Source organism: Aotus nancymaae, unplaced genomic scaffold, assembly GCF_030222135.1.
Source record: "Aotus nancymaae isolate 86718 unplaced genomic scaffold, 86718_ANA_hifiasm-v0.15.2.pri h1tg000007l, whole genome shotgun sequence".
Taxonomy (NCBI): Eukaryota; Metazoa; Chordata; class Mammalia; order Primates; family Aotidae; genus Aotus; species Aotus nancymaae.
Window position 1 is genome coordinate 48,744,440 of NW_026988418.1, and position 27,137 is coordinate 48,771,576.

Below are 27,137 nucleotides of genomic sequence, written 5' to 3' on the forward strand. Positions count from 1 at the left end.
TCATTAAATATTGGTATCTTCTATTATACTGTGAAAGCAATCTGCTCTTAGAGTCCTTACTCTTACCCGCTCTGTTATATTATTCTAAGATATTTTGTATCCAAAATCATAGTTGGATATGATTTTCACTTTTTCATTTAACAAATATTTATTGAACAAGTGGTGCTAGATAGTATGAGGAATATAAATAGGAAGGAAAACATGGATTCTTCCCTAAGACATTTATAATCAAAGAGTTTAGGGATATCTAATACACAAGGAAGGAAGTGTTACAGATTATAAAAGACTACATTTTATCAAATCTAACAAGAGATAAGGTTTATTTTTAGCTCAGAGACTTAGAGAAAATACTCCACAAGTAGTTTTAAGCTGGGCCTTTGAGGAATAGATAAAATTTGGATATATATACAGAGATGGAAGTCTAGGGCATTTCAAAAGGGAACTGAAATAGAGTCGATCCAAATTATTAATCTTCAAATAAATGTTTATTGAATATATATTATTTGCCAGGCACTGTATATAAGATATAGTCCTTGAATTTATGGAGCTTTTGCTTTATTTCCTAAATATCTTTCATAACTTTCCTCTTCATTGTTGTCCAAGTTGAAGCATTTCGCTGTCATCTCTCTTTAATGTTACTGCAATAACTTTGTTATTGGTCTCCCTTTATCTCCAATTTATCTTTTATCTTGCAGCAGCACGACATTTCTAACTGGCAAATATGACTGTTTCAAAATATTACTATAAATTCAATTATCTCCATACTGCTATAGAATGTTAATGACTGTGGATGGCATATATACAGGGTTCCTCATTATTACATCATTGTCTACTCCTTGTTCAGACCCTTTCTTTTCTCCCTCCTCCCTTTTACTGCATGATCCAGTGGTATAAAACTAATTGTTATTCAGCATATATTGGTTCTCTCATGATTCTCAGCCTCTGTACATATCCTGTTATCTAGAGTGCTGCCTAAGGCCTTCTTACACTTTTAGGAAAACTCCTTCACATTATTCAAGGTCCTGCTCAAGAGCTGACTTTTTTTCAAAGCCTTCCCCTGATTATCCCACAAAAACTGCAGTGCTCTTTTATTATAGTCATAAAATATCGTATCATAATGGATTTTTACTTGTCTCCCAACCAACACATACAAAGCAAGAATGTTTTTTAACCATTTACCTGTAACACCTAACAGTATGTCTGACAAACAATTGGTATCCAAAAAATATCTGTGGAATAGTGAGAGTGTCAAAGAGCCAGTGGATTAAGGTTGTAAAGAATGGATGCAAAACATTACATATATAGAAAAGTTAGTAACTTACTGAAAGTAAATACAAAGGAAAAGAGGGAATACAAAAAAATGCTGAGCTTTCATCACCTGGTAACTGGAGAATGGGTATCAATTACAGGAAATACTAAGAGGAGGGGGTGGATTGAACTTTAGAAGAAAGGTGATGAGTACGGGCTTGAACCCAGTAAGCATTAGGCATACGTTTTAACTTTACTGAAAACTACAGATCAGGGGAAGCTTTTGGATTACCTTCATCTGTTACTGATTTCATAAATAGAAATTACCCTTCATGATTTAGTTTTTGGTGCGCAAACCATGGTGCTTAAAGGACTTAAGGCCCAGAAGGGAAAAGACATATGCAAATAAAAAAGGGCAAGAAGTGGTAATAGAAACATGTTTAAAATACAGAGGATACTTGATGTATAGTATGGAAGTGATACTACCATTGACTTGTGGAAAAAGGAGTATTTGTGAGCTCAAGAAGTTGGGTGGGACATTACAGGTAACTAGTAGAAGCTAGGTGATCTGTGGCTCATTGTGCCTTACCTCCCTCCAGCTATCATGAACTGCTTACAGTACAGTTCTGCAAACACTCCAGGTCGTCTCATGCCTCCATATTTTACTCTGATGCTGTTATTCCCATTGAAATGTCCTTCCTTATTCTGACTGCTTCACAAGAATCTATCACATTTTCAGACTAGATTAAGCACACCAATATCCTCTGAGCATACAGACAGTAGCAAATACATTTTTAAAATTACCTTTCTTTTCTTAATTTGTCACAGTTCAACATACACTTAGTGTCAATGTACAACATACAAGGCAAGTAGTCACTGCTGTAGAAGAGGTTTCTGTATCGATAGTTCAAGTAAAAACGTTACTGTGAATCAAACAATGCATGCTAAGAACCATAATAATGTAGATAAAAGTGCTGAAAAGCCTAAAGAAGGAAGAAATGGAATCTAACTGGGCATATTAGAAAGACTACATGGTTGAGCAGATAATTTAAGATGGGTCTAGAAAGTTGACGCTTGGTAGACAATGAGAGCGGGAAAGTGAAGGTCTTTAGAGGTTACAGTAACAGCCTGAACAAAAGCATCAATAAGGAAGTGACGTTTAATGAATATTGAGTGGCCAGATCATAGACAGTAAGTTGAAAAGTGTAGGAATAACATCTGTAAAGACAGGTGAGAAATATATTGCGGGTGGTCTTAAAAGTCATAGCAAAAAATTTTTACAATTTATATTCATTTTTTCTTTTTTTGAGATACAGTTTCACTCTTGTTGACCAGGTGGAGTGCAATGGCATGATCTTGGCTCACTGCAACCTCTACCTCCTGGGTTCAAGTGATTCTCCTGCCTCAGCCTTCTGAGTAGCTGGGATTACAGGTATGTACCACCATGCCCAGCTAATTTTGTATTTTTAGTAGAGACAGGCTTTCTTCATGTTGGTCAGGCTGGTCTTGAACTCCTGACCTCAGGTGATCCACCCGCCTCAACCTCCCAAAGTACTGGGATTACAGGCATGAGCCACCTGTTCTATCACAAATACATTACGTTATGTTTCCATACTTCTCAGAGGCAAATAACATTTGACAATATTTTAAAAAGTAAATTGCCAACTTGGCTTAGGATATGACAGAGCAGCCGGGCGCGGTGGCTCACGCCTGTAATCCCAGCACCTTGGGAGGCTGAGGCAGGCGGATCACCTAAGGTGAGGAGCTTGAGACCAGCCTGGCCCACATGGTGAAGCCCCATCTCTACTAAAATCCAAAAATTAACCGGGCATGGTGTCATGTGTCTGTAACCTCAGCTACTCTGGATCATGAGGCTGAGGCAGGAGAATCTCTTGAACTTGAGAGGCAGAGGTTGCAGTTAGCTGAGGTGGTGCATTCCAGGATGGGTGACAAGGAGACCACCTCAAAAAAATAAAATAAAATAAAAATAAAAGATATTACAGAGCAAATTTTATTTTACTCTTTTTCACATCTCCTAACCATTACTGCCCAAAGACACACTCTAAATTTTAAAACAGGACAAATTGGCTGGGTGCAGTGGCTCACACCTGTAATCCCAGCACTTTAGGAGGCCAAGGTGGGTGGATCACAAGGTCAAGAGATCAAGACCATCCTGGCCAACATGGTAAAACCCAATCTCTACTAAAAATACAAAAAAAATTAGCTGGGCATGGTGGCATGCACCTGTAGTCCCAGCTACTTGGGAGGCTGAGGCAGAAGAACTGCTTGAACCCAGGAGGTAGAGGTTGCAGTGAGCTGAGATTGCGTCACTACACTCCAGCCTGGCAGACAGAGAGATACTCCATCTCAAAAACAAAACAAAACAAAACAAAACAAAAAAGAAACCAGAACAAGTTGTTGATTACCTGATGCAGAAAAAAGAGACATGGAACTGGAGATAAAAATTTTGGATTTGAAATCCAGGTCTGCTACTTACTTGCTGTATGAATTTGGATATATTACATAACTTCAATACATTTCAGTTTCCTCATTTACAGAATGCAATAAGAAGATTTACTTTATAAGAGTTGTTTAAAGATTAAATGAGATTAACGGGCCTTCAATAAATATGTTTATTTCTTTTTATTTCCTCCACGGATTCCTCCTCTTTTTGCTTTTGAATGAATTGCTTATAACCCAGCTTGGAAACAGCTATGATTCTAACGGTTTTATAATGAGAAGCAGAGTACCTGATTGTGAGATTATCCATGGCCTTTCCTCTTCCTCTCTGGTCATCGGTCATTTATTATACATTAGCACACCACAGCAGAGGCAGAAAAACAGAGAGGATACAGATTTCTCATGAAATCTTACTAAATTGGAAATGATGAAATCATCGCACATACCTTTTCCCTTTGTTCACCAAAGTCTATAAGTAAAGGAATAATTGTGGTAAATCAAATCAGTTGGTTTCTATTTTAAGAGATGAAACAATGTGGCCAGACTACAGGACAATCATCTGACTATCTTCAAGTGGGCAGAAATGTGGCAACTGAAAATGTAATCAAGGAAACTCCATGAAAAAATAAATCCACATTTTACATTTAAATATCAGACCAGAAAATGATCCTAGAAGTCCCTACCGATTATTTGCCAAAGAGATCCCCAGTTTCCCATTATTGGTAAAAGAGCTGATTGATTTATCATCAACAGTAAAGAAAACATAATACAATTCACAAAGAGAGCTGTGATGTTACTGCCTCTAAAACACGTTACTCTAGTTCTGTTTGCTCCAACTTCAGAAAGATATAATGCAACTAGAAAAGGGCCAGAGAAACTTGGAACCAACCCAATGCCCATCAATGATAGACTGGATAAAAAAAAATGTGGCACATATAGACCATAGAATACTACACAGTCATAAAAAAGAATGAGTTCATGTCCTTTGCAGGGACATGGATGAAGCTGGAAACATCATTCTCAGCAAACTAACCAAGGAACAGAAAACCAAACACCTCATGTTCTCACTCATAAGTGGGAGTTGAACAATGAGAACACATTGACACAGGGAGGGGAACATCACACACTGGGGCCTTTTGGGGGATGGGGAGCAAAAGGAGGGAGAACATTAGGGCAAATATCTAATATATGCAGGGCTTAAAACCCAGATGATGGGTTGATAGGTGCAGCAAACCACCATGGCACATGTATACCTATGCAACAAACCTGCATATTCTGCACATGTATCCAGAACTTAAAGAATGAATGAATAAATAAATAAATAAATAAATAAATACAGACAGACAGACAGACAGACAGACAGACAGACAGACAGACAAAGGGCCAGAGAAAAGAAGGCAAATTGGCAGGTGAGGGGAAGACTAAAAGCACCAAAATTCTTAGAAAAAAGTCATGGATTCTTAGAATTGGGATTATTCTGAGACATTATATATACCATTTCCTTGTGCTTCCAGAATATTCCTGATAAATCCTATATAGTTTACTTGTCAAAGGCCTATTGTACACTGGGGACTGATTAGTATCCTTCCCTGATTTGCAGTCTACCTCTAATCTGTTACCTCAAATATTTCCCAAATATATGTACTTCTCTATCTCCACTCACTCATATAGACTACTGTAGTGGCATCCTCACTGGTTATCTTCTTCCACTTCTGCTCTTCACAGTCATGTTCTAACTTCCCAATCCATTGCAACAAGAGTGATCTTAAACCTCAAATTAAATCATAACATTGGCTTACTTAGCATAACTTCAGCGATTATTTATTGACCTTAGGATCAAGTGCAAAGTAATAAACATGGTCCTAAATGACTGACCAGTGACTCCTTCAATAGTATCATCTCACATACCTTTTCCCTTTGTTCATCTGTCTTTCCACACCAACTTTATTTCAGTTTATCAAAACAGCTACCATCACACATAACAATAACCTCCACCACAACTGCTAACATTTATCAAGTTTTTACCACATGACTGGCATTGTGATAAGTGCTTTATATGCATTATCATGTTTAATCATCATAAAAAATCTATGAGACAGTTATTTTCATCATTTTACTGCTGAAAAAACCCCAAATATTTAGAAACATTAAGTAATTTCTCTATAGCAAGGTAAGTGGCAAAGTTGGAAACTATATTATATTGCATATTCCAGGACAGTTTTTTTCCCCACCCCTTCCTGGGCTAACTCATAACATTCTTTATGATCACTGCTCATAAGTCATTTCCTCAAAACAGCCTTCTCTCATCAGCTGATCTAAATTTCGCACCCTTGTCATAGTCCCTTCTACTTTTCATTTATGGAATGATTCAGAGTTTATATATTTCTTTATGTGACTAATATCTGTCAAACCTCCAATAGACTGTAAGGTCCATGAAAGTAGGGACTATATGTTTAAAAATGTGCCTGGAATAATCAATAAATATCTGTCTAGTAAATGATTGAAGATAGTCATCAAACCTTCCAATAATAAGGTGTTAAATCACTCTATGGAAGAGCCTATTTGAGTGCTAGGAATTCTATTAAAATATTCTTGTCTACATTAAACCAAAAGCTGATCTCTTATAATGTCTATCCACTGATCCCAATATTTGTCTCTTGGTCAATTGTGAAAAAGTACATTTTTTTCCCTTTATAGCTCTTCAGATACTTTTGGCCTAGACAGTTTAAGACAGAGAAGACTGGTAATTATGGTTAGATATTTCTAGATTTACTTCTAAACATCTGAATGCTAGAATGTGGAAGATAAGAGGACATCTTTTGAAATCAGAGACTCATCTGGGGCACATTCATGGAAATTAATTCTTTGTATACAGTAAATAATTATAAGAGGTAGACATGAAATATAGGTGGGACTGCTCTGCTTGACACATTGTATCACAAATTGAGTTCTAATTGGTATAAATCTAGAAACAAATAAACCTGGAGGAAGGCCAGTTAAAGGCAATTAATGGCTATATAAAAAGATTGAACAAGAGAAAAATCAGCTACTACAATTACGATAGATGTCATGAAGTACAACCATATCTTCTCATATCTCTCAAGAGTTTTCTTGGCAACAGAACTCTGAATTAGAGGAACTATGTTCCTAAGATTTGGAAACTGGAAAGACAAAATGAAAGCTGGGAATTACTGAGAGCCAAAAATACTTTTTAGACATTTTATATATTTGAATCAACTCGATCCAGTCAGTAATTTTTTAAAGAAGGCTTCCTGTGCTATCCTTAACAAGAAAGATAGAATCTCAAAGTTGGAAAGGTCTTTTTGTCTAATAACTTAGCAGATACTTAAAGACTCTCTACAACATTTACATGAAATAGCTATTGAACTAATATTAAAACATCTGAGCATGGCATAATGTAGAGATTTGGATTTTGAGTTTGGAGCCCTGTGTTTAAATCTCAGTTCAGTTACTTATTAGCTATGTAACTTTGACCTGGTTACTCAGCGTGCTCCAGATTCCTAATTTTAAAAATTGGAATAACAAAATGTATCTTTTAAAGCTGTTTGACAATTAAATGAAATACCATAATATGAAATGTCACTTAGCATTATACCTAGCACATAGCAAATGTTCAATAAATATTACTTTCCTTCCACTGACAAAAATCTACTACCTGCCAAGACAGTCCATTTCGTCTTTGGAAAGCACTGGCAGTGAGTTCTTATATTATGTGGAATTAGTCCAGAACTATTAAGTAAATAACACTTAAAAGTTTAATATGTAAGATGTTATTTTAAGAAAATATGTTCTTCATTAGCATTTTAACTTTGGATGCCAACTTTATATATATATTTCTTAAGCAATTTGTCACTCATAAATGAGTAATATTAGAGAAATATAAGTTACAGTCATATTTGACTAGAAGCCTTTAGTAATCTAATTCAGATAAATACTTCCTTGAAACTTTCCCAGTGATTCAGGACTAATTGGGTATGGCAATGATCTTTTGACTACACAGATACTCTTCCTATTTTTGTTAACAATTAATGACAAAAAATGAGTATCAGAAGTATTACATTGTTTTATCACAAGACCAAGATTTATAATTCTTTAATTATTTAAGCCTATAAAGCAATCACATAGAAAAAAACTTTAAGACATAAGAAAGGATATTATCTATTTTGTGACAATTAATTTAGCACACTGTAAATAAATTCACTTTCCTGGTGTTAATTTAATTTTCCACTTTATATATGTTATGTAAGTTCTTTTGTTAGAGAATATTTTGGCGGGCTTTCTTCATTGTAGAAGGTAAAATTACTTGTAACAAATCTGATTCAAATACAACATGAAGCTTTGTTCTTCCACAGTAATATTAATTTAACAACTCAATCTTTATTTGAGGAACACAATTGTACTTTCCAGCTCAATATCTCTTAGTTTACCTCAACTTTTCAAATCTAAAGAAAAATTACCCTCAAGTTATTATTTTATGATTTAATAAGCTTTTGAATAATGAAAAATGGCCAGGTGAGGTGGCTCATGACTGTAATCCCAGCACTTTGGGAAGCTGAGGCGGGTGGATCACTTGAGGTCAGGAGTTCAAGTCTAGCTTGGCTGACATAATGAAATTCTGTCTCTTAAAAATACAAAAATTAGCTAGGTGTGGTGGCGCACACCTGTGATCCCAGCTATCTTGAGAAGCTGAGGCAGGAGAATCGCTTGAACCCGGGAGGCAGAGGATGCAGTGAGGTGAGATCACGCCATTGCACTCCAGCCTGGGCGACACAGCAAGACTCTATCTCAAAAATAAATAATAAAATAAAATAAATAATGAAATGCCAGATATAGGTGACAGGGAGATGGAGGCAGCAAACCACATTGCCACGTATGTACCTATGCAATAATCCTGCATGATCTGCACATGTACCCCAGAACCTAAAGTACAATTAAAATATATATATATATATATATATATATATATATATATATATATATATATATAAAAGAAAAAGAAAAATGTTAAGGTCAAATTTACATTGAAGCTATCAGAATAAACTAAAATCCAAATATTAGAAACAATGTTTCTGAAGTCACAAATACAGTTTATATTGAATGAAAATGTCGTCAATTGTGTTCCCCTCATTTCTCTTTTGTATAATAGGTTTTATTTGTCAGCAGAAACATCACAAGTAAGTCCACATTTGCAGTGGATAATAATTATTCTGATTCTGAGTAACATGATTACAGCGAACATAATCATGGCTAATATGATTCCTAAAAATGCTTACAGTTGATTAAAAAAAAGAGCATAAAATAGGCTTACTGTTTCACCAATTTTTCCAATATTTCCTTGATCTCCTACTTCTCCCTGTCAAAAAAGAATATAAAGTTGTAAAAACATATTCCTCAAACTAGATTATTCATGACAGTTTCAATTATTTTTAACATAATTATCTAGTCATAAGCTAGAAAAAGGCAAAAGAAATTTCAGTTATTTAAAACTTTGTTATAGTTTGGCACACGTTTACCTATATAACAAACCTACACATCCGGCACATGTACCCCAGAACTTAAAATAAAAGTTTTAAAAAACTCTGTTACAGTGTTTCTATGAAAAGTGGCCTACCCTTTAGTTTCACTTAAATAGTAATGTATCAGTCCATTCTCACACTGCCACAAAGAACTACCCAAGACTGGATAATTTATGAAAAAAAGAGGTTTAATTAACTCACAGTTTCATGGCTTAACATGAAGCGTGACTGGGAGGACTTCAGGAAACTTACAATCACAGTGGAAGATAAACAGGAAGCAAGCACAACTTCACATGTTGGAAGAGGAGAGAATGAGAGCAAAGGAGGAAGTGCCACACAAGTATAAGTCATCAGATCTCCTGACAACTCACTCTCTATCACAAGAATAGCAAAGTGGAAATCTGCCCCTATGAGCCAATCACTTCCCATTGGGCCCCTCTCCAATTTGATATGAGATTTGTGGAGGGACATAAATCCATACCATATCAAGTAATAATCTATTCTCTTAAAAAATGTTCTCCTATTCATGACTTTTAATCAATTTTATAAATAAAATTTTTTAAAACAAAATATTTATTGAGGTGTACTCTAAAAAAGGCAGAGTGGTGGGCATTGTGAAAGATATGAAGAAGAATAAAATTAAAGCCTTTCCCGCAGGGATGTTCTATTTGCTCGAATAGAAAAGAATACATGCCACAGGTTAGGTGCTAAAGGAGGTCTTAGGAGCAGACACCCTGTGAACTCAAGCAGCTAGAGCTGGCATCACTGGAGAAGTAATGCATGTTCATAAACTCTGAAACACAATTTTGCAGTCCATAAAGCTCGGAAAACTCAAAAGTTTTTCACAATTCATTTGGTGGCAAACTTGACCTAACTTGGAATGATTTAGCAGTAAAGCTTATTTTATTCTGAATGAGGCTATTTACAGTCTTGATTTATTCCAATTAATCTGAACATACTTATGTTTCACTATAGAATTATTAACGTATCTAATTATGGTATGCTATCCCACACCCTTCTGGCAGTGGTAAATAAAATATATGTAACAGATTACTTTTCAAAAATCCAAACATTAATGATATTAAATAATGGATTATGAAGCTGTAAGTGGGGCCCTGAAAAATATGTGATACTTACATTGGTAATGAGAAAGGGCCATTCTTATCTCCTGGTGAGGAATGGCATTTGCAAGGGTATAGATTGATGAAAGGTAAAAGATTAAGTTCAAAGTACCAAACAGAGACTGACTCTAATAGCAATATACATTTTCTGTACAGAAACAGATTAAATACGTCATGTCTAAACTTAATTACTGTCTAAACGTTAATAATTATATTCCAGTTAGATGTTAAGATACTGAACTATATTGTAGCCAGTGATGATGTGTGGCTATTGAATATGTGAAATAGGCTGGTCTGAATCTAAATGTGATATAAATATAAAAAATACATCAGATTTCAAAGACTTTCTACAAAACAAGAATATAAAACATCTCAATAATTTCAATATTGATTACATGTTGAAAGGATATAATAGTTTGTATCTTGGGTTAAATAAAATATACTAATAAAATTAATTTTACTTGTTTCTTTTCACTGTTTAATGTGGCTCATATCTGTGATTCATATTGTATTTCTATCGGATAGTGGTGATTTTAAGCACTGAAACCTAATATTCATCATGAGTGATAACTGAAATAAACTTTCAAAGTCTACACAAATTTTCTTTTCAGTTTCTGTATGTATTTAGATAAATAGTAAAGAGTGAAGCATTGCAGTATGGTGTTATAACTAATTTTAACAGGTAGCTCATTAGACAGCTTTTATGGAAAATTTGTGGAAGAATAACATATGAATTATTAATTTTCTAGTATTTTTCCCTCCTTACCCATAAATCACCCTTCTTAAATTCCAAAAAAGATGAACCCTTTGTGCTACTTAGTTTTAAGGGAGGTTTGTGTTAACAGTCAAAAAGCAAAAGTTGTTTGCAGATTACTTTCATTCTTACTTTAGTTTTCAGAGTCTGAAGGTAAGAAGCTACTTGTCTGACAAATGAAAGAGAGGGAAGCTACTTCCCCAGGCCTACGAAGAGAACAACGATCTAGGGTTCTGTGAAGAGTGTGATCCTTAACTAACTCCCCCAGGGAGTGCCAGGTCCCAGTCAATAGCTACAGGATGCACTGAAACGCAAATTTCAGTGACAGCTAGGGAGCAAGGAACATTACAGAATTTCCTCCATTCACTAGGCAACACTGAAGCCACCTAGATTTTGGAGTGATTCTAGGGCAAGTATATAAATAAGATTCCGTTTCTTCCCGGTTTTACTGGATGGTACCTCACAGTTGGATTTCCTAGCACTATTTGGCAGTACAGTAAAGGAGACTTGTTAATCCCTGTAAAGCAGAAGTGATTAAGTCTCTATTTATAAATACTACTCTCCTGTTTTCTGAGGATTTTTGTATGTAACTTGAGGAAGAGTCAGGTATACATATTCCGCCCCAGGATAATTTCAGCCTCATACACACTGACACATTAAAAAATAGTTTAGCTCACATTTCTTTATCAATCTCAAAAAGTGTTGTGTAGCTTTTCCTTAGATTCCAGCAACATAAAAACGATGAGTTTAATATAAACAATCTAGTTTTAGGAAACTCGGTAATAATGCTGTGACTATGTCAATTTATAGTTACATCTTAAACTTGCAAAACTTACCAATTCTTATAAGCCAGTTTTTTTCAGGCCTCAATTTTGTACATAATAAACTACTGTATTACTTTATATTTGTTGGTGTTATAAAAAAATTATCCAAGACCTTGGAATTAAATAATGAGCTAGGTATCTTTTTAATATCATAAAATAATTAAGGTGACTCAGTGATTATCTAGTGAATATACTCAGACTCAGTGTTTACTAGTGATTAAAAGATCCAGACTTAGTAAAGGTATATTTACTTGTAGATTTCTACCCAGTAGAACTGATAACCCTAGAAGTTATGGTTTATTGCCCTGTATGTAACCCACAAATCTTATCTAATATTTCTTTATTAAATCACATACACAGATACAGATATAGATACAGACATAATCACAGATACGCAGACTGAGCATCCCAAATCTGAAGATCCGAAATCATAAATGTTCTAAAATCTGAAACTTTTTGAGTACCAGCATGACATTGAAAGGAAATGCTCACTGGAGCATTTTGGATTTCAGATTTTTGGATTTGGGATGCTCTGCTGGTAAACATGTATAATGCAAATGTTCAAAACTCCAAAAAAGTCTGAAATCTGACACTTCTAGTCCCATGAATTTCAGATAGGGGATACTCAACCTGCATATAAATAGATACAGATATAAAGATACAGATTCTCAATTGCTTTTTGTAACAGTTTTAACATCTTACTAGTTCTTTTTAAGTTGATGCATTCATTTCATATTTGCATGCAAGTCATAATTTTATCTTTACAAAAATTATATCTTAAAACTGATAATAAAGTCAGTTGCTTTACCTTTAAGCCTTCTGGTCCTGGTTCACCTGCATACCCCTTTTGACCTGGTTTTCCCTAGAAGAGAACAGAATAAAAGAAAAAAAGTATATATGTTTAGTCACTCTCATTTTTGCCAATTTCCTAATATATATGAAATTTAGATTATTCCTAAAATATCAAACACTTTAAGATTATTTGATAAATGTATTTCAGCATATTCATTCACCATTCATTCTACAAATATCTGACTGTCTACTAAGTGCCATGAACAGTTCTACATGCTGAGGATCGAGGACTGCACTGAGCATACCTGCCCTCATAGAGCTTATATTTTAGTGAGGATAACAACATCTTATAAAATGAGTAAAATATACAGTATGTTAGGTAGTGGTAATATGAGAGGCAACAAATTAAGCAGGAAGGGATATATAAACTGTTGTGGGAGTTTTATTGAAAGTGTTCGTAAGATTTCAGGAAAGAAGGCCTCACCGAAAAGTTGTTTGCAGATTACTTGTATTCTTACTTTAGTTTTCAGAGAGTCTGAAGGGAAGAAGTGACTTGTCTTTGATGACAATGAGAATAAGAGAGACAATAAGAGAAACAGAGAGAGAGAGAGAGGAACTATGTCCCCAGGCCTAGGGAGAGAACAGAGATCCTAGAGTTCTGTGAAAAGAGTGACCCATGACCCTTAACTTTGCCTAGGGAGTGCCACTCCCTGGGGCAGTTGACAGTTTGGTGGCATTTTAGTAAAAACCTAAAGAAAGGGACAAGTTGTATGGATATCTGAAGGAGAAGTATTCCAGGCAGAGAAAAAGGGCATGTGCACAGGCACTACAGCTGAAATGCGTGTAGTACATTGGAGGAACCAGGAAAACCTGAAGAACTGAGAGGAGAAGACCAGAAAAGTGATGACGTCAAAGAAGGAAATAGGGGATGAGAAGTCAGGTCATGTAGGGCCTTGTAAGTTACAGTTAGGACTGTGACTTTTATCTGAGCGAGACAGGAAGCCTTAGACAAGCTTTAAGGAGAAAACGGATAAGATCTAAGTTTTAAAACGATCACTTTGATTCTAGGGTAAAAGTTCAAATAAGAGTCTAGTGCAATAATCCAAGTGAGAGATGATGGGGGTGTGGATCAGGGTGGCAGCAGAGCAGTAAGATTCCAGATATAATATGAAGGTAGAGCTTCCAGAAACTGCTGGTGGGTCATGTGTGAAACGTGGGAGAAAGAGAAGAGTCAAAAATGAATCTCAGGATTTTAATGTAAGAGTAACAGCCCAAACGAAATGAGGAAGACTGAAAACAGGGTTGAAGGGTAAATAATAAGCTGAGTTTTGGACATTTTAGTTTGATACGCTTGTTAGACATCTAAGTGGAGAGATCTCGTGGTAGTTACACAAGTCCAGAATTTAACAGGTAGAAAGATCTGATAGGGAGAAATAACATTGGTAATCACCGGTATTTTGAATGGTATTTAAAGCCCTAGGCTGGATAAGCTCATTTAGCTAGTGAATACAGAGAGAAATGAGAAATCTACAAGCCAAGCTTTGGGGTACTCCAAAACTCAGAATTTGAAGAAAATAGAAAAATATGTAATTTGGCACCAGAAAGTTAGGAGGAAAATCATGGAAGTAAAGAAATTGTTTCTAGGAGGAGAGAGTGATCTTGTCAAATTCTGAAGAATATAAATACCGAATAATAAGATAACTTTGAGGATTGAGAAATGACAATTGGATTCAGCAATACAGAAACCACTGATCGTATTTATCAGATCATTTGTATTGTAGTGGTGGGAATAAAAGTGCTTTAAGCAGACAGAGGGAGGAGAAAAACTGAAAGAGCATGTATAGACAACATTTTGAGGAGTTCTACTGAAAAGGTAAAGATAAAAATAGGATAACACCTGGAAGGGAAACTGAGACCAAAAAAGTTTTTATTTTTAAGCTAGAAGAATAACAGCAGCTTTATATGCTGATAGGAGTGATTCCATATAGAGAAAAGAATTAAAATGCAGGAGCGACAGAATTGCTGGACCAATGATCTTGAGTAGACAAAAGGACAGCGTATGTAGTAAACAAGTGGAAGTTTTCCTCAGCTTCAAAAATGTCCCGTTCATCCACAACAGGAGAGAAAGCAGAGTATAGATAGAAGAAGGTGGAGAGATGCAATGGCAGAAAACTGTAAGTTCTCTTCTGATTACTTCAATTTTCTCAGGGAAGTAGGATGCAAGGCAAAGGCTAAGAATAAGGACGAGTGATAACTGAACAGAGCTTGAAGAAACAAAGTATAAAGTAATAATTTAGAAAAGTAAAAGGATAGGTTTGAAGATAGAACTCAGAATGTAATAAAAGAAATAATTATAATTTTGTAAGCAGGATGAGGAATTGGGATCATAAAGGAGACATGACACAATGGAAAAGCACCAGAATGAATGCATTGACATTCCTATTGGGGCCAATAGATTGGATAACAAGAGAGAATGTATTAGAAAGAAAGATGGTGGTTGGAGAATGAGAAGTTTAAAACTGAAAATGAGAGGTTGCTATCACTGGTAATGACAAAGGATATGACTATAGCAGTGAGTAGCTGAAAAGAACAGAGGATAAGATCACGGGGGAGAGCAAGTCCACAGACGAGGTGGCAGGGGATGGTCTCGGGATGAAACTGGTCCACCTCAGAAGATCACCAGGCATTAGATTCTCATAAAGATTGTGCAACCTAGATCCCTTGCATGCACAGTTCACAATAGGGTTTGAGCTCCTATGAGAATCAAATGCTGCTGCTCATCTGACAGCAGGTGAAGCTCAGGCAGTTTGATGGTTAATACTGAGCGTCAACTTGATTGGATTCAAGGATAAAAAGTATTGATCCTGGATGTGTCTGTGAGGGTGCTGCCAAAAGAGATCAACATTTGAGTCAGTGGGTTGGGGGAGGCAGATCCATCCTTAATTTGGTGGGCACTATCTAGTTAGCTGCCAGCGAATATAAAGCAAGCAGAAACCTCTGAAAAGGAGAGATTTCCCTAGCTTCCCAACCTCCATCTTTCTCCCATGCTGGATGTTCCTCTGCCCTTGAACACTGGACTACAAATTCTTTAGTTTTGGGACTTGGACTGGCTCTCCTTGCTCCTTAGCTTGCAGACAGCCTATTGTGGAACCTTGTGATTGTGTAAGTTAATACTTAATAAACTCCCCTTTATATATATATTATTAGTTCTGCCTCTCTAGAGAACCTTGACTAATACAGGTGGTAATGTTTGCTCCCAGTCCATGGCCTGCAGGTTAGGAACCCCTGCTATATTGGATTTTATTGCTGTTGTCAATTAAGAAATATTCTTATATTTTTTCTTCTTAAAATAAAGTGAAACAGAACAATCGTCTGGCTCACATTCTGTTTTTACTACACATAAAAGCTATAGCCACTTACAATTGTATTTTGGACTTCTAGTAAAAACCTTCTAATTTCTGCTTTTGCCTGCTTGAAATTATCAAATCATTTTCTACCAAGCAAAACACAAAGAACTGAAAATCATCCTATTATTGCTAAATATCAATTGTTTCCTAATTAATTTACATATATAGAACAAGAAATATAGTTAAGAGCCTGAATTATTAGGTATTTCTATGATATTTATAAAATCATTTCTTTTTTTATTTCCACTGCTGGTAAGAGCCTTAGTGAGACATTCCTTTTATCTTTAGTGATAATCTTTCAAGCACTGTGTAGTATATTAAGATAGAGTTATACATATTTATAGTATGGAAAAACTCTCACTGGAATCTGGTATCAGCACATTTTCAATCTCTTTGAAATCAAGCAATTCAGAGTATCAGTAACAGGGTCATAACTTCTTATACTACTTAAATTCTATCATAGTGTATTGATTTTCAGAGTGTTATACTTGAGCATGTAATATTAAAACCTTATTTTAACACCTAAAAATGGAAACAATATCTTGCAGAGTTGTTTTCAGGATTAAAGATGATTCATATATTTACAGCAATATTAGGCTCCAAAATGATATTCAATTAATAGCAAAACCAATAATAATTCACATTAAGACTGAGTAGACCAGAGGTGAATATTGTTCTCTGTTTTCCAAGGAAGTAAATTTTAAATAAGATCAATTTCATTGGGCTCAAATAAAGTTTTTCTGTTACATAATTCTCCTCACAAAAAATAAAATGAAAACTCTTTTTTTTTCCCCAAGGGATAGTAGCAATATATGTGCTAGTAGGGTAAAGATGTGAAATAAATAATTACAATCTTTTTCAATGTAAAAGCATTTTAAGAACCAGTACTTTTGCCGCATGTGGTGGTTCATGCCTGTAATCCCAGCACTTTGGGAGGCCAAGGTGGGTGGATCACGTGAGGTCAGCAGTTCAGGACCAGCCTGGCCAACATGGTGAAACCCCATCTCTACTAAAAATACAAAAATTAATTGGGTTTGGTAGTGCACGCCTGTAATCCCAGCTACTCAGGAGGCTGAGGGAGGAGAATTGCTTGAACCTGGGAGGCAGAGGTTGCAATGAGACGAGATTGGTGCCACTGCACTCTAGCCTGGATGACAGAGCGAGACTCTGTCTCAAAAAGAAAAGAACCAGTATTTTATGATGTTGTCAAGAAAAGAAATGAGATGTATTTCTTGTGAGTCTAATGCCTCTTAAATGTAACACATATACCTTAATTATTCATGATAAGGTAAACTTTAGTCACACATACCAAAAATGTTTAAATAATTCATTTCTAGAACTTGAAAACAAATAATTCATATATCACTCATGGTATTATCTGATGAAAAAATTGACAGAAAATGCATCTTATTAGCCTTTCATAATTTTACTAACACATTTAGAAAACAGAAAATCTCAGAATATTACTAAAATGGCTAAAGTATTTACCTTCCTATTACATTTTGAGAAATTTATAAATAATTTGCATAAATTACTAAGTCCACAGACCACTGAAATAACAAGTAATTATGTAGTAGCCATAACATCATTCAAAATATCTTTGAGACTTTCAGTCATTAGCCTATTTTATTTTGGGGATTTTATAACTACAGTTTGTTTTCATTTTTGTTCTTCACCATAATGCAAAATGTTATGATGTTAAAAACATTTATAGAACAACTGTTTTCAAGAAAAACAATTGTGGAAAATTATTTATATAATACTTACTTTTGGCCCTAGTTCCCCAAAGGGTCCAATTGGTCCTTCTTCTCCCTTAAAAAAAAAATCAGAACATATCATGGCCTAAAATGAGTATTAAAAATGTAAACTCTTATTTTCTCTATTTATTCTAAAATATGAAGCTCATTCTGAGATGTGATGAAAATAATGCTGTTATTTTCTTGTACTTTGAACTCTATCACCCCAGAACACTTTAGTTTTTTTGTGTGAACCTGGTGCATTCTTGTAAGGACCAAAAACTATATGAGTGGATAAAGACTGAAAATGAACATAGAAAAAATATATTCATAATTCTCTAAGAGAATAAAAAAGCAGTAAGTGTTTTTACTCCATTTACAGACATATTCACTAAATATACTGATTTACCTTTAAAAAAAGTTTTTTTTTTCTGAACAATACAAATAGATCTCCCTAGAATTACATAGTATATATTATTTGTTTGGTAAACATTTTGTTCAGTTCACAATTAAATTAAAATACAATTTATTTTAATTTATTTGTGAATTGAGCAAAAATATAAAGTAGTCACAAATAGTAAATATAAATTCCAATACATATGAGTGAGATTCTGGGTTCAGATTCTTCAGACATTCCACTGGAGACCTGGAGACCACTGACATAAATCATTCAATGAATTCAGAACACTGAAAATGATTCTAAATTCTATTCCATAACTGGCAAAATTGTTAATTTGAAGGCTGGGTGCAGTGGCTCATGCCTGTTATCCCAGAACTCTGGGATACTTAGATGGGAGGATTGCTTGAGGCCAGAATTTCAACCAGCCTGGGTCAAAAGACCATGTATTTACAAAAAATACAAAAACACCCAGGCTTGGTGGTGTACCTGTAGTCGTAGCTATTTGGGAGGCTGAGGTAGGAGGATTGCTGGAGCCCAGGAGGTCGAGGCTACAGTGAGCCAAGATTGTACCACTGCACTCTAACCTGGGCAAGTGAGCAAGACTCTGTCTAAATAAATAAATAAATAAATAAAAGAAAATAAAGTGGTAATTGGATATCTGATGGTGTTTAAACAAAAACTAAAGTACCACAATAAATAAAAAGGGAAAATTTGAACTAGAAACCTTGCTGACTGGATATTCACTTCTTCCATACCTGAGTTCCTTTGAGGCCAGGAGGTCCAGGAGGCCCTCTATTTCCAAGAAGTCCCTATAAAAGCAATATAAATGCACACAAGAGAAATTTCAGATCAACTGACATTTTGACCAATCAGCATTAATGTGGAGAAGGACAATACTTTTGGAAACCATTCATTTCTCATTGAGAGGTTATCAAAATGGGTGGCAAGATAGACAAGCAGAAAACTACAGGGCATCTAAAAACATAGGATAAACTTATTTTTAAATGGTAAGTTAATATTCAAATAATCTGCTCAGTCTTTTATTCTTCAACCTCCAGACACCTTTTCAGAAAAAGTAATTCTAAAATTAAAGCAATGGGTCCAATTGTTAAACTGATAATAGTACAATAAACATATAATAGAGTATTCACAAAGTCTGAAAGCAGATGGAGGAAACAAATAGTATTTTAATACCTATTAAGAGATCTGCGGAGTCTGGATCTCATTATATGTTAGTTGAAGAATGCATTAGTTCTTCATTACTCATTAGTTGAAAAATATTCCTTAACTTATTTCCCTTTTCAATACAAGATGATAAAAAGAAAAGGAGAATTTGCAGAAGAAAGTGAGTGTGAATTTGACTAGGAATTTCAAGACTAAGAAAGTATTTTGTTAAGCAAAATAAATATAGTTAAAAATCAATTGCTCTCTGAATGAAAATGCTTTAACTATTTTAAAAGTCCTAAATCAGAAAACACCACACGACATCTATTCAACATGGCAGCATTTTCTTCATAAGTTCTGTTCTCCTAACTATGCAAGATGCTGGCAAAGTTCTAAATCTCTTTTTAGAATTATAGTTTGAATGATTGCTTTTAGTTGTTTTATAACCATTAAGCAGTTTTATCTAATTTTTAACTGTACTTACATAATTTTTAAATAACTATACCAAAGAGCAAATCTACTCAGGTGACTTTGATCTTGTTTTGAAATGCAGCAGAGTGATAAACTACATAGGAATCTTTCCTTTGAAGAGGGAGACCCAGGCATCTCAGATCAATTTCCCCTTTTCATTTCTAAGACTATAAACCAAAACCTTTTCATATGTAATTCCTGAGATTGTAAACTGAAACCCTTTTCATATGTAATTCCCAAGACTGTAAACTGAGACCCTTTTCATATGTTAAGCTATAAACCTAAGATTCTTCCATGTGTAACCTCTAAAGCATAAGCCTATATAAAGGCAGAACCTTCCTTTGTTAGGGGAACTGGGTTTTGCACAGATTACCACCCAAGGATCCTGGCCAAATAAACCCTCCTTCCTCCTGTATTCGGTGTCTGAGAGATCTGTTTCCTGTGGCCGCTCCTGCTACACCTTCATGTTACATTTAGCTCTATACTTTCTATACTTTAACACAATAAAAAAATGAACAACTCTCAGTCAGTTTAAAAGTCTATAATATACTATTGCAAGCTTGTTACATAAACAACACCATTCAAGAAACTGTATTACTTTAGGCAATATCCTAACTTTTTAATGCAGCTTTCTGCATTAAAAGTAAGATATGGATTAGATTACAGAAATGGACACATTGTGTCTTATGCCAGTCCAACATACATTAACACTTTTTCAGGCAAAAGCACTCTCAAGGAAAAAATTAAGGAAAAATTCTCTTAACCCTTAGTCCATGTTGTATGAGGGGAGGTGACTCCACCTCTGACTGTAACTGTGAACATGTGACAGGCTCTAAGTCAGTCAATATATTGTACACCTCCAGAACAGATGACTGGTCCAAGAATGAGTAAGGGACCCAACTCAGACTAACTGAATCACATTTCGAACTTCAGGGGCATTGCTGGGAATAGCATTAAGAATGAGGTAAAACTGAAGAGTGAGAAACCATCCAGGCGACAGCCTGAGAATGAAATCAATAAATTAACAAATGGAGAAAGTTGGGAGTGACTGGGCTCTTCTGATATTGTTTAGGGTCCTGAATTCAGTTGTAATTGAATCCCCTAACTTTTCACATATTTATTTAAGCCTGTTTAAGCCGGGTTTCCACCACTTACAACTGAAATAATCCCGATTGATACAATGATTTCAAACTGCCTCCAATATCTGAAACTGCTCTTTTAGAATTCAAAGTGAAAGATTTTAAGTGTCTACACTGACTGGAAGTATAGGATTTGAATGTTGTGATATTTGAATTCTACCACCTGTCAGCTAGTGTTTAATCACTTAATTCATCTGTTTGTTCATTTTTCATCTGACATTTTATTACTTTCTACTATGTATAAGGCTCAATTAACAGCACAATATTAAGCCCTAAATATGCAATTATAAGTAAGACAGAGTCCTTGTTTCCAATGAATTCATAATTTATTATGGGAGATGATCCTTTAAAATAAAAATTATTACATTAAGAGCTGTAATAGAAGTAGAGGTATATGCAAAGCATAAATAAGAATTTAGAAAAAGGAGCAAAATCCTTTCTGGGAGGATTAGAATATTTTTAACATGTGAAAATATTTTTTTATTGAGTTATGATAGGATAATACAAATTTGTAGATAAAAATAAGCATACAACAAAAAATTATAAACAACTCCTGGGGCTCAAAAGGCTCTAAGAACATATAATATTAAGATTAGAGTGTACATGTGAGAAATAGGCTCAGCTCCATATCCAGAGTATATCCCGCAGAGGGCTGATTGGTTAAAGAGAATGAGGTCCCCCTAACTCTCTCACTGAAGCTATTTACTCAGGGGATGGAACCACTTATCCAGAACCAGAAATAATTCTTTCAGTGAAACAGGCAAACCTAGGTTACATTTTCTCTCTTCTTTCAAAACCAAATTATAATCTTAAGGGAAAAATAAAAGCTGAGTTAAGAGAAAAAAAATCTAGTTATATGCCATTTACAAGAAACACACCTAAAACATAAAATATGTAAGGCATTTACCAGCCCAAAAGAGGTGATATAATTACATTATCATTAGATCTAGTAGACTTTAAAGTAAACTACATTATTTAAATGTGCAACTAATGATTAAAGGCTATAGTCATCAAGAGGAGATAAAAACCATCAATTTTTATGCATCTAATAACATAAACTCCAAGTATAAAAAGTGAAAATTGATGAATATGAAAATAGAGATGGGAAAATCCACTATTAGAAAGGGAAATTTTTGAGATATTTTTCTCCATAAGTCAAGCAGATGAAGACCACAAGAACAGAGAAAACTTAAACACTTATATTAAAAAACTTGATCTAACAGTCATCTATAGAATACTGAATCCCCAAATGGGAATTTACATAGTCTCTGGGTGCACCTGGAGCATTTGTGCAAACCAACCACAAGAAAGGCCATAAGTGTTTATCAGCAGTAGTATCCATTAAAAAATTATAGTATAGCTATATACTGGGTTATACTATAAACCTATAATTATATGTATCAACCTGGATTAAGATGAAAAGACAAAACTGAATGGAAGAAGAAGGTCACTAAATAATATGTAGAGTAGAATTCCATTTACATGAATTTCCAAAACACGCAAAAAAACAGATATTATAGGAATATACATAGATGATAAAAGAATGGCAAAAACAAGAGAATGGTTACCTCTAAATACAGGGAGAAAGGAGGTAGACACAATTAGAGAGGGATACACAAGGGGCTTCCAATGTTCTATTTAATATCCTTAATATGGTTTTTTTAATCATCACTGTTTAAGCTGTGCACATGTTTCATATTTATCATATGTTAAACACAAATTTTAAAAAAGTTAAAATGTGCAGAACTGGAAATTGAATGTGGATTTGAATTCCAGTTCTGCAGTTTACTAGAGATGTAAGCTATTTCTTAATCTCTAGAATCACATTACCATCAGCATCACAAGTTTGCTGTAGGAATAAATAAAATGATACCTAGAATGTAACAGGGACTTAATAAATACCAGTTTCCTTTCTCCATTTATATAAGACATTAATTAGTAGACATTTCTCAAAGGGAGACATACAAATGGCCAATAAATAAATGAAAAGATGTTAAACATCACTAGTTATCAGGGAAATGCAAATCAAAGCCAAAATGAGATATCATCTTATCCCAGTTAGAAAGATCATTATTAAAAAGACAGAAAATAACAAATGCTGGTGAGGATGCAGAGAAAGGGTGATGCTTGTATTTACTGGCGGGAATGTAAATCAATATAGCTAATATGAAAAAAGTATGGAGTTTCCTCAAGAAGGTAAAAATAGAACTACCATATAATTTAGCAATCCCACTGCTGAGTATATATCCAAAAGAAAAAAAATCCGTATATCAAAAAGATAATCTGCGTTCTTATGTTTATTGAAGCACTACTCACAATAGCTAAGATACAGAATCAACCTAAGTATCCACCAACAGATGACTGGGTAAAGAAAATGTTGTGTATTATACACAATGTAATATTATTCCACCATAAGAAGGATGAAATTCTATATTTGCCACAACAGGGATAGAATGGGAGGATATTATATTAAGTGAAATAAGCCAGATGCAGAAAGACAAATGTTGCATGTTCCAACTCATATGTGGAAGCTAGAAAACCATCCATCTCATGGAAGTAGAGAATAAATTGAATGGTGGTTAGCAGAGACTGGGAATGGTAGTAGGGAAGGGGCTTCCACTTGGACAGACAGAAGAGCGTGTGGAGACTCACACAATGGACTTTTGCTCCAAGAACCACTACAGCAAAGTACCAGGAAAACTTAAAGATTTCATAGATCCTTTGAAAGAAATGGCATGATGCAGCAAATTCTGTAAGACAGGCAAAAAACCGTGAGTTCCCAAAGTGTGTATGGGGGAACACCTGCCTCCAGACAGATATCTTCACTGGAGACCCTGAAAATCCAGATTACAGGAGAAGGATTTAACTTTACCTAGAACTAAAACTGATTTAGCATGAAATATAAAAGTAGAAGTAGCAGCAGGACGAGTGTTGTAGGCACTCCCATTCTCCAGCTCAAGCCAAGGGAAGCCATCTCTGATTATATCTCACTAGGGCCCCCAGGGAAGGCAGCCAGCAGAATCTGGGAGGAGTCACGGGTTGAAAAAAGATTCCAGCCGAACTTTGTAATAATTTTGACTGCCTGCAAACTCTCTTGAGCAGAATCTCAGGGTGAACGGGAACTGCTGCAGAGAATAGTGCAAGAGCCATGGCCAAGAGTGTAGGAAGTCAGGGAGGGGCGAGGCCTGAATTCCTTGCTTGCTTTCTCAGCAGGGAAGCTTACAGCCTGGGGCAAGGTCTGAATGCTGAGCACAGGGTACCAGGAGACAAACTCAGTGGTGTTAGTGGGACACATTGTCAGGAGCAAAACCGGCCTCCTTAACTGCATGGGAGCTGGGTAAGGCCTAATGCTACCGGCTTTCTCTTACTTCCCTGATGACAGAGGTTATTATGGAACAAAATACCCTATGGAACATAACCCCAATGCCCCAAGAACTAACCCCCTCAATGGGTGGGGCAAGCCCTGCCCAAGGACAGTCTGACCACCCTAACCTGCTCCCACCTGATGGTACTTCTCGACCCACCCTAGTAGCCAAACACAGAAGACATAAACTCTTAGGAGCTTTATGGCCTTGCCCATCACCTGAGAAATCCAAATACTTATTCTGGCCAACTTAGGGCAAGCTTATATCCCCTTCTACTACCGCAGCTGGTGCTCTCTTGAAAGCTCTACCTCCTGGCTGGAGGCCAACCAACTCAGGATATTGTAAGGCTTGTCCTTGGGTTGTTGCCACGTTGAAAATGAAGAAACTGAGGCCAGCAGGAAAATAATCCAATGTAACGGAATTTATTCAGGCTCCTGGGTGAGGTTCTGCGGTCCGGACAGGAGGGGCCGGAGAGGTCGCGTGGACTCCTCTCAGGCACGGGGTTTTATAGGGAGTGGAGGCGTCTGATTGGCTGTGCTCAAGGTGAGTGGGACAAAATGGAGGGGAGTGGGACCCGGATAAAACAAAATGGAGGGGAGTGGGACCCGGATGGAAGGGAGTGGGGCCCAGATAGGACAAAACAGTATCAGGTAGGTCCTGATGGGGCTTTTTTCCCGGGCTCCCAGGGGGGAAGGAGGCGTGTCTGAGCTCCCGGCAAGGGAGGGGGGCATTTCCGAGCTCCTGGCAAGGGAAGGGGGTGTGTCCGAACTCCCCGCGAGGGAGGGGGACGTTTCCGAGCTCCCGGCAAGGGAAGGGGGCGTGTCCGAACTCCCCGCGAGGGAGGGGGACGTTTCCGAGCTCCCGGCAAGGGAAGGGGGCGTGTCCGAACTCCCCGCGAGGGAGGGGGACGTTTCCGAGCTCCCGGCAAGGGAAGGGGGTGTGTCTGAACTCCCGGTGAGGCAACCGGCCTTACAGATATTATGGCAACTCATGACAAAATAATCCTACTTCAAGGAAGAAGAAAACAACAGCTAATTCCATTGACTGCAACAGTTTGGCTAACCAGAGGTCCTGAGTCTGTCCATATGACAACTTCACTGCTAGTGTAACCAGCATTTGAGAAAGCCAGCATGCTAAACATATCTACAAACAAGGACTCACGCAATCTACTTCACTCCCTGCCACCTCCACCAGAGCAGTTGCTGGTATCGACAGCTGGAAGACCTGAAGATGGATCAAATTACAGGACACTTTGCAGACAATCTCCAGCACCAGGCTGAAGCCTGGTAGCCCTGCTGGGTGGTCAAACCCAGAAGAGCAATAACAAGTACTGCAGTCCAGCTCTCAGGAAGCCCCATTCCTAGAAGAAAGGGGAGAACACCACATCAAGGGATCACCCTGTAGGACAAAATAATCTGAACAGCAGCCCTTGAGTTCCAGATCTTTCCACTGAAACAGGCTATCCAAATGAGAAGGAACCAGAAAAGTCATTTTGGTAATATGACAAAACAAGTTTCTATTACACCTCCAAAGACCACATTAGCTCCCCAGCAATAGATCAAAACCAAGAAGAAATCTCTGAATTGCCAGATAAAGAATTCAGAAGGTTGATTATTAAGCTACTCAAGGGGATATCAGAGAAAGGTGAAAACCAACTTAAAGAAATTTAAAAAAACAAACAATATAGGCTATAGATGAAAAATTGTCCAGAGAAATGGATATCATAAAAATACAATCACAACCTCTGGAAATGAAAGACAAACTCAGAAATACACAATGCACTGGAAAGTGTCAAGAGTAGACTAGGGCAGGTAGAATAAAGAATTTCAGAGCCCAAGGCTTCCTAGTTAACTCAATCAGACAAAGACAAAGATAAAAGAACAGAACAACACAAAAGAACAAAGCCTTCACAAAATTTGAGATGATGTTAAATGGCCAAACCTAAGAATAATTGGTGTTCTGAAGGAAGAAGAGAAATCTAAAACTTCGGAAAACTTATCTGAGGGAATAATCGAGGAAAACCTCCCTGATCTTGCTAGAGATATAGACATCCAAATATAAGAAGATCAAGGAACACCTGGGAAATTGATCACAAAAAGATCATCACCTAGGCACATAGTCATCAGGTTATCTAATGTCAAGATGAAGGAAAGAATCATAAGAGCTGTGAGGCAAAAGCATCAGGTAGCTAAAAAGGAAAACATATCAGATTTACAGCAGATTTCTCAGCAGAAATCCTACAAGCCAGAAGGGATTGGGGTCCTATCTTTAGCCTCTGCAAACGAAATAATTACCAATCAAGAACTCTGTATCTAGCAAAATTAAGCTTCATAAATGAAGGAGAGATAAAGTAGTTTTCAGACAAACATGCGAAGAGTATTTGCTACTACCAAGTCAGCACTACAAGAACTGCTAAAATGAGTTCTAAATCTTGAAACAAACCTTAAAATACACCAAAATAGAACCTCCTTAAAGCATAAATCTCACAGGACCTATAAAAGACTAACACAATAATAATAATAATAAAAAACAAGGTATTCAGGCAACAGCTAGCACAATGAATAAAATGGTACCTCACATCTCAATACTAACCTTGAATGTAAATAGCCTAAATGTTCCACTTAAGGTAGAATGAAAAACAAAATCCATCTACTAAGTATCTGCTGTCTTCAAGAGACTTTCCTAACACATAAGAACTCAAATAAACTTAAGGTAAAGA

General features: G+C 36.1%; 1 protein-coding gene across 1 annotated transcript in view; it reads right to left on the bottom strand.

The window, feature by feature from the left end:
• Positions 1-27,137, bottom strand: part of COL24A1 (collagen type XXIV alpha 1 chain) — a 390,193-nt gene that overhangs the window by 185,754 nt on the left and 177,302 nt on the right. The window contains exons 21-24 of the mRNA XM_064372593.1: positions 19,035-19,088; positions 17,911-17,955; positions 12,753-12,806; positions 9,038-9,082 (exon numbers count right to left, since the gene is read on the bottom strand). Of these exons, the coding sequence (XP_064228663.1) occupies positions 9,038-9,082; positions 12,753-12,806; positions 17,911-17,955; positions 19,035-19,088 (198 nt within the window). The remainder of the gene's footprint in view (positions 1-9,037; positions 9,083-12,752; positions 12,807-17,910; positions 17,956-19,034; positions 19,089-27,137) is intronic.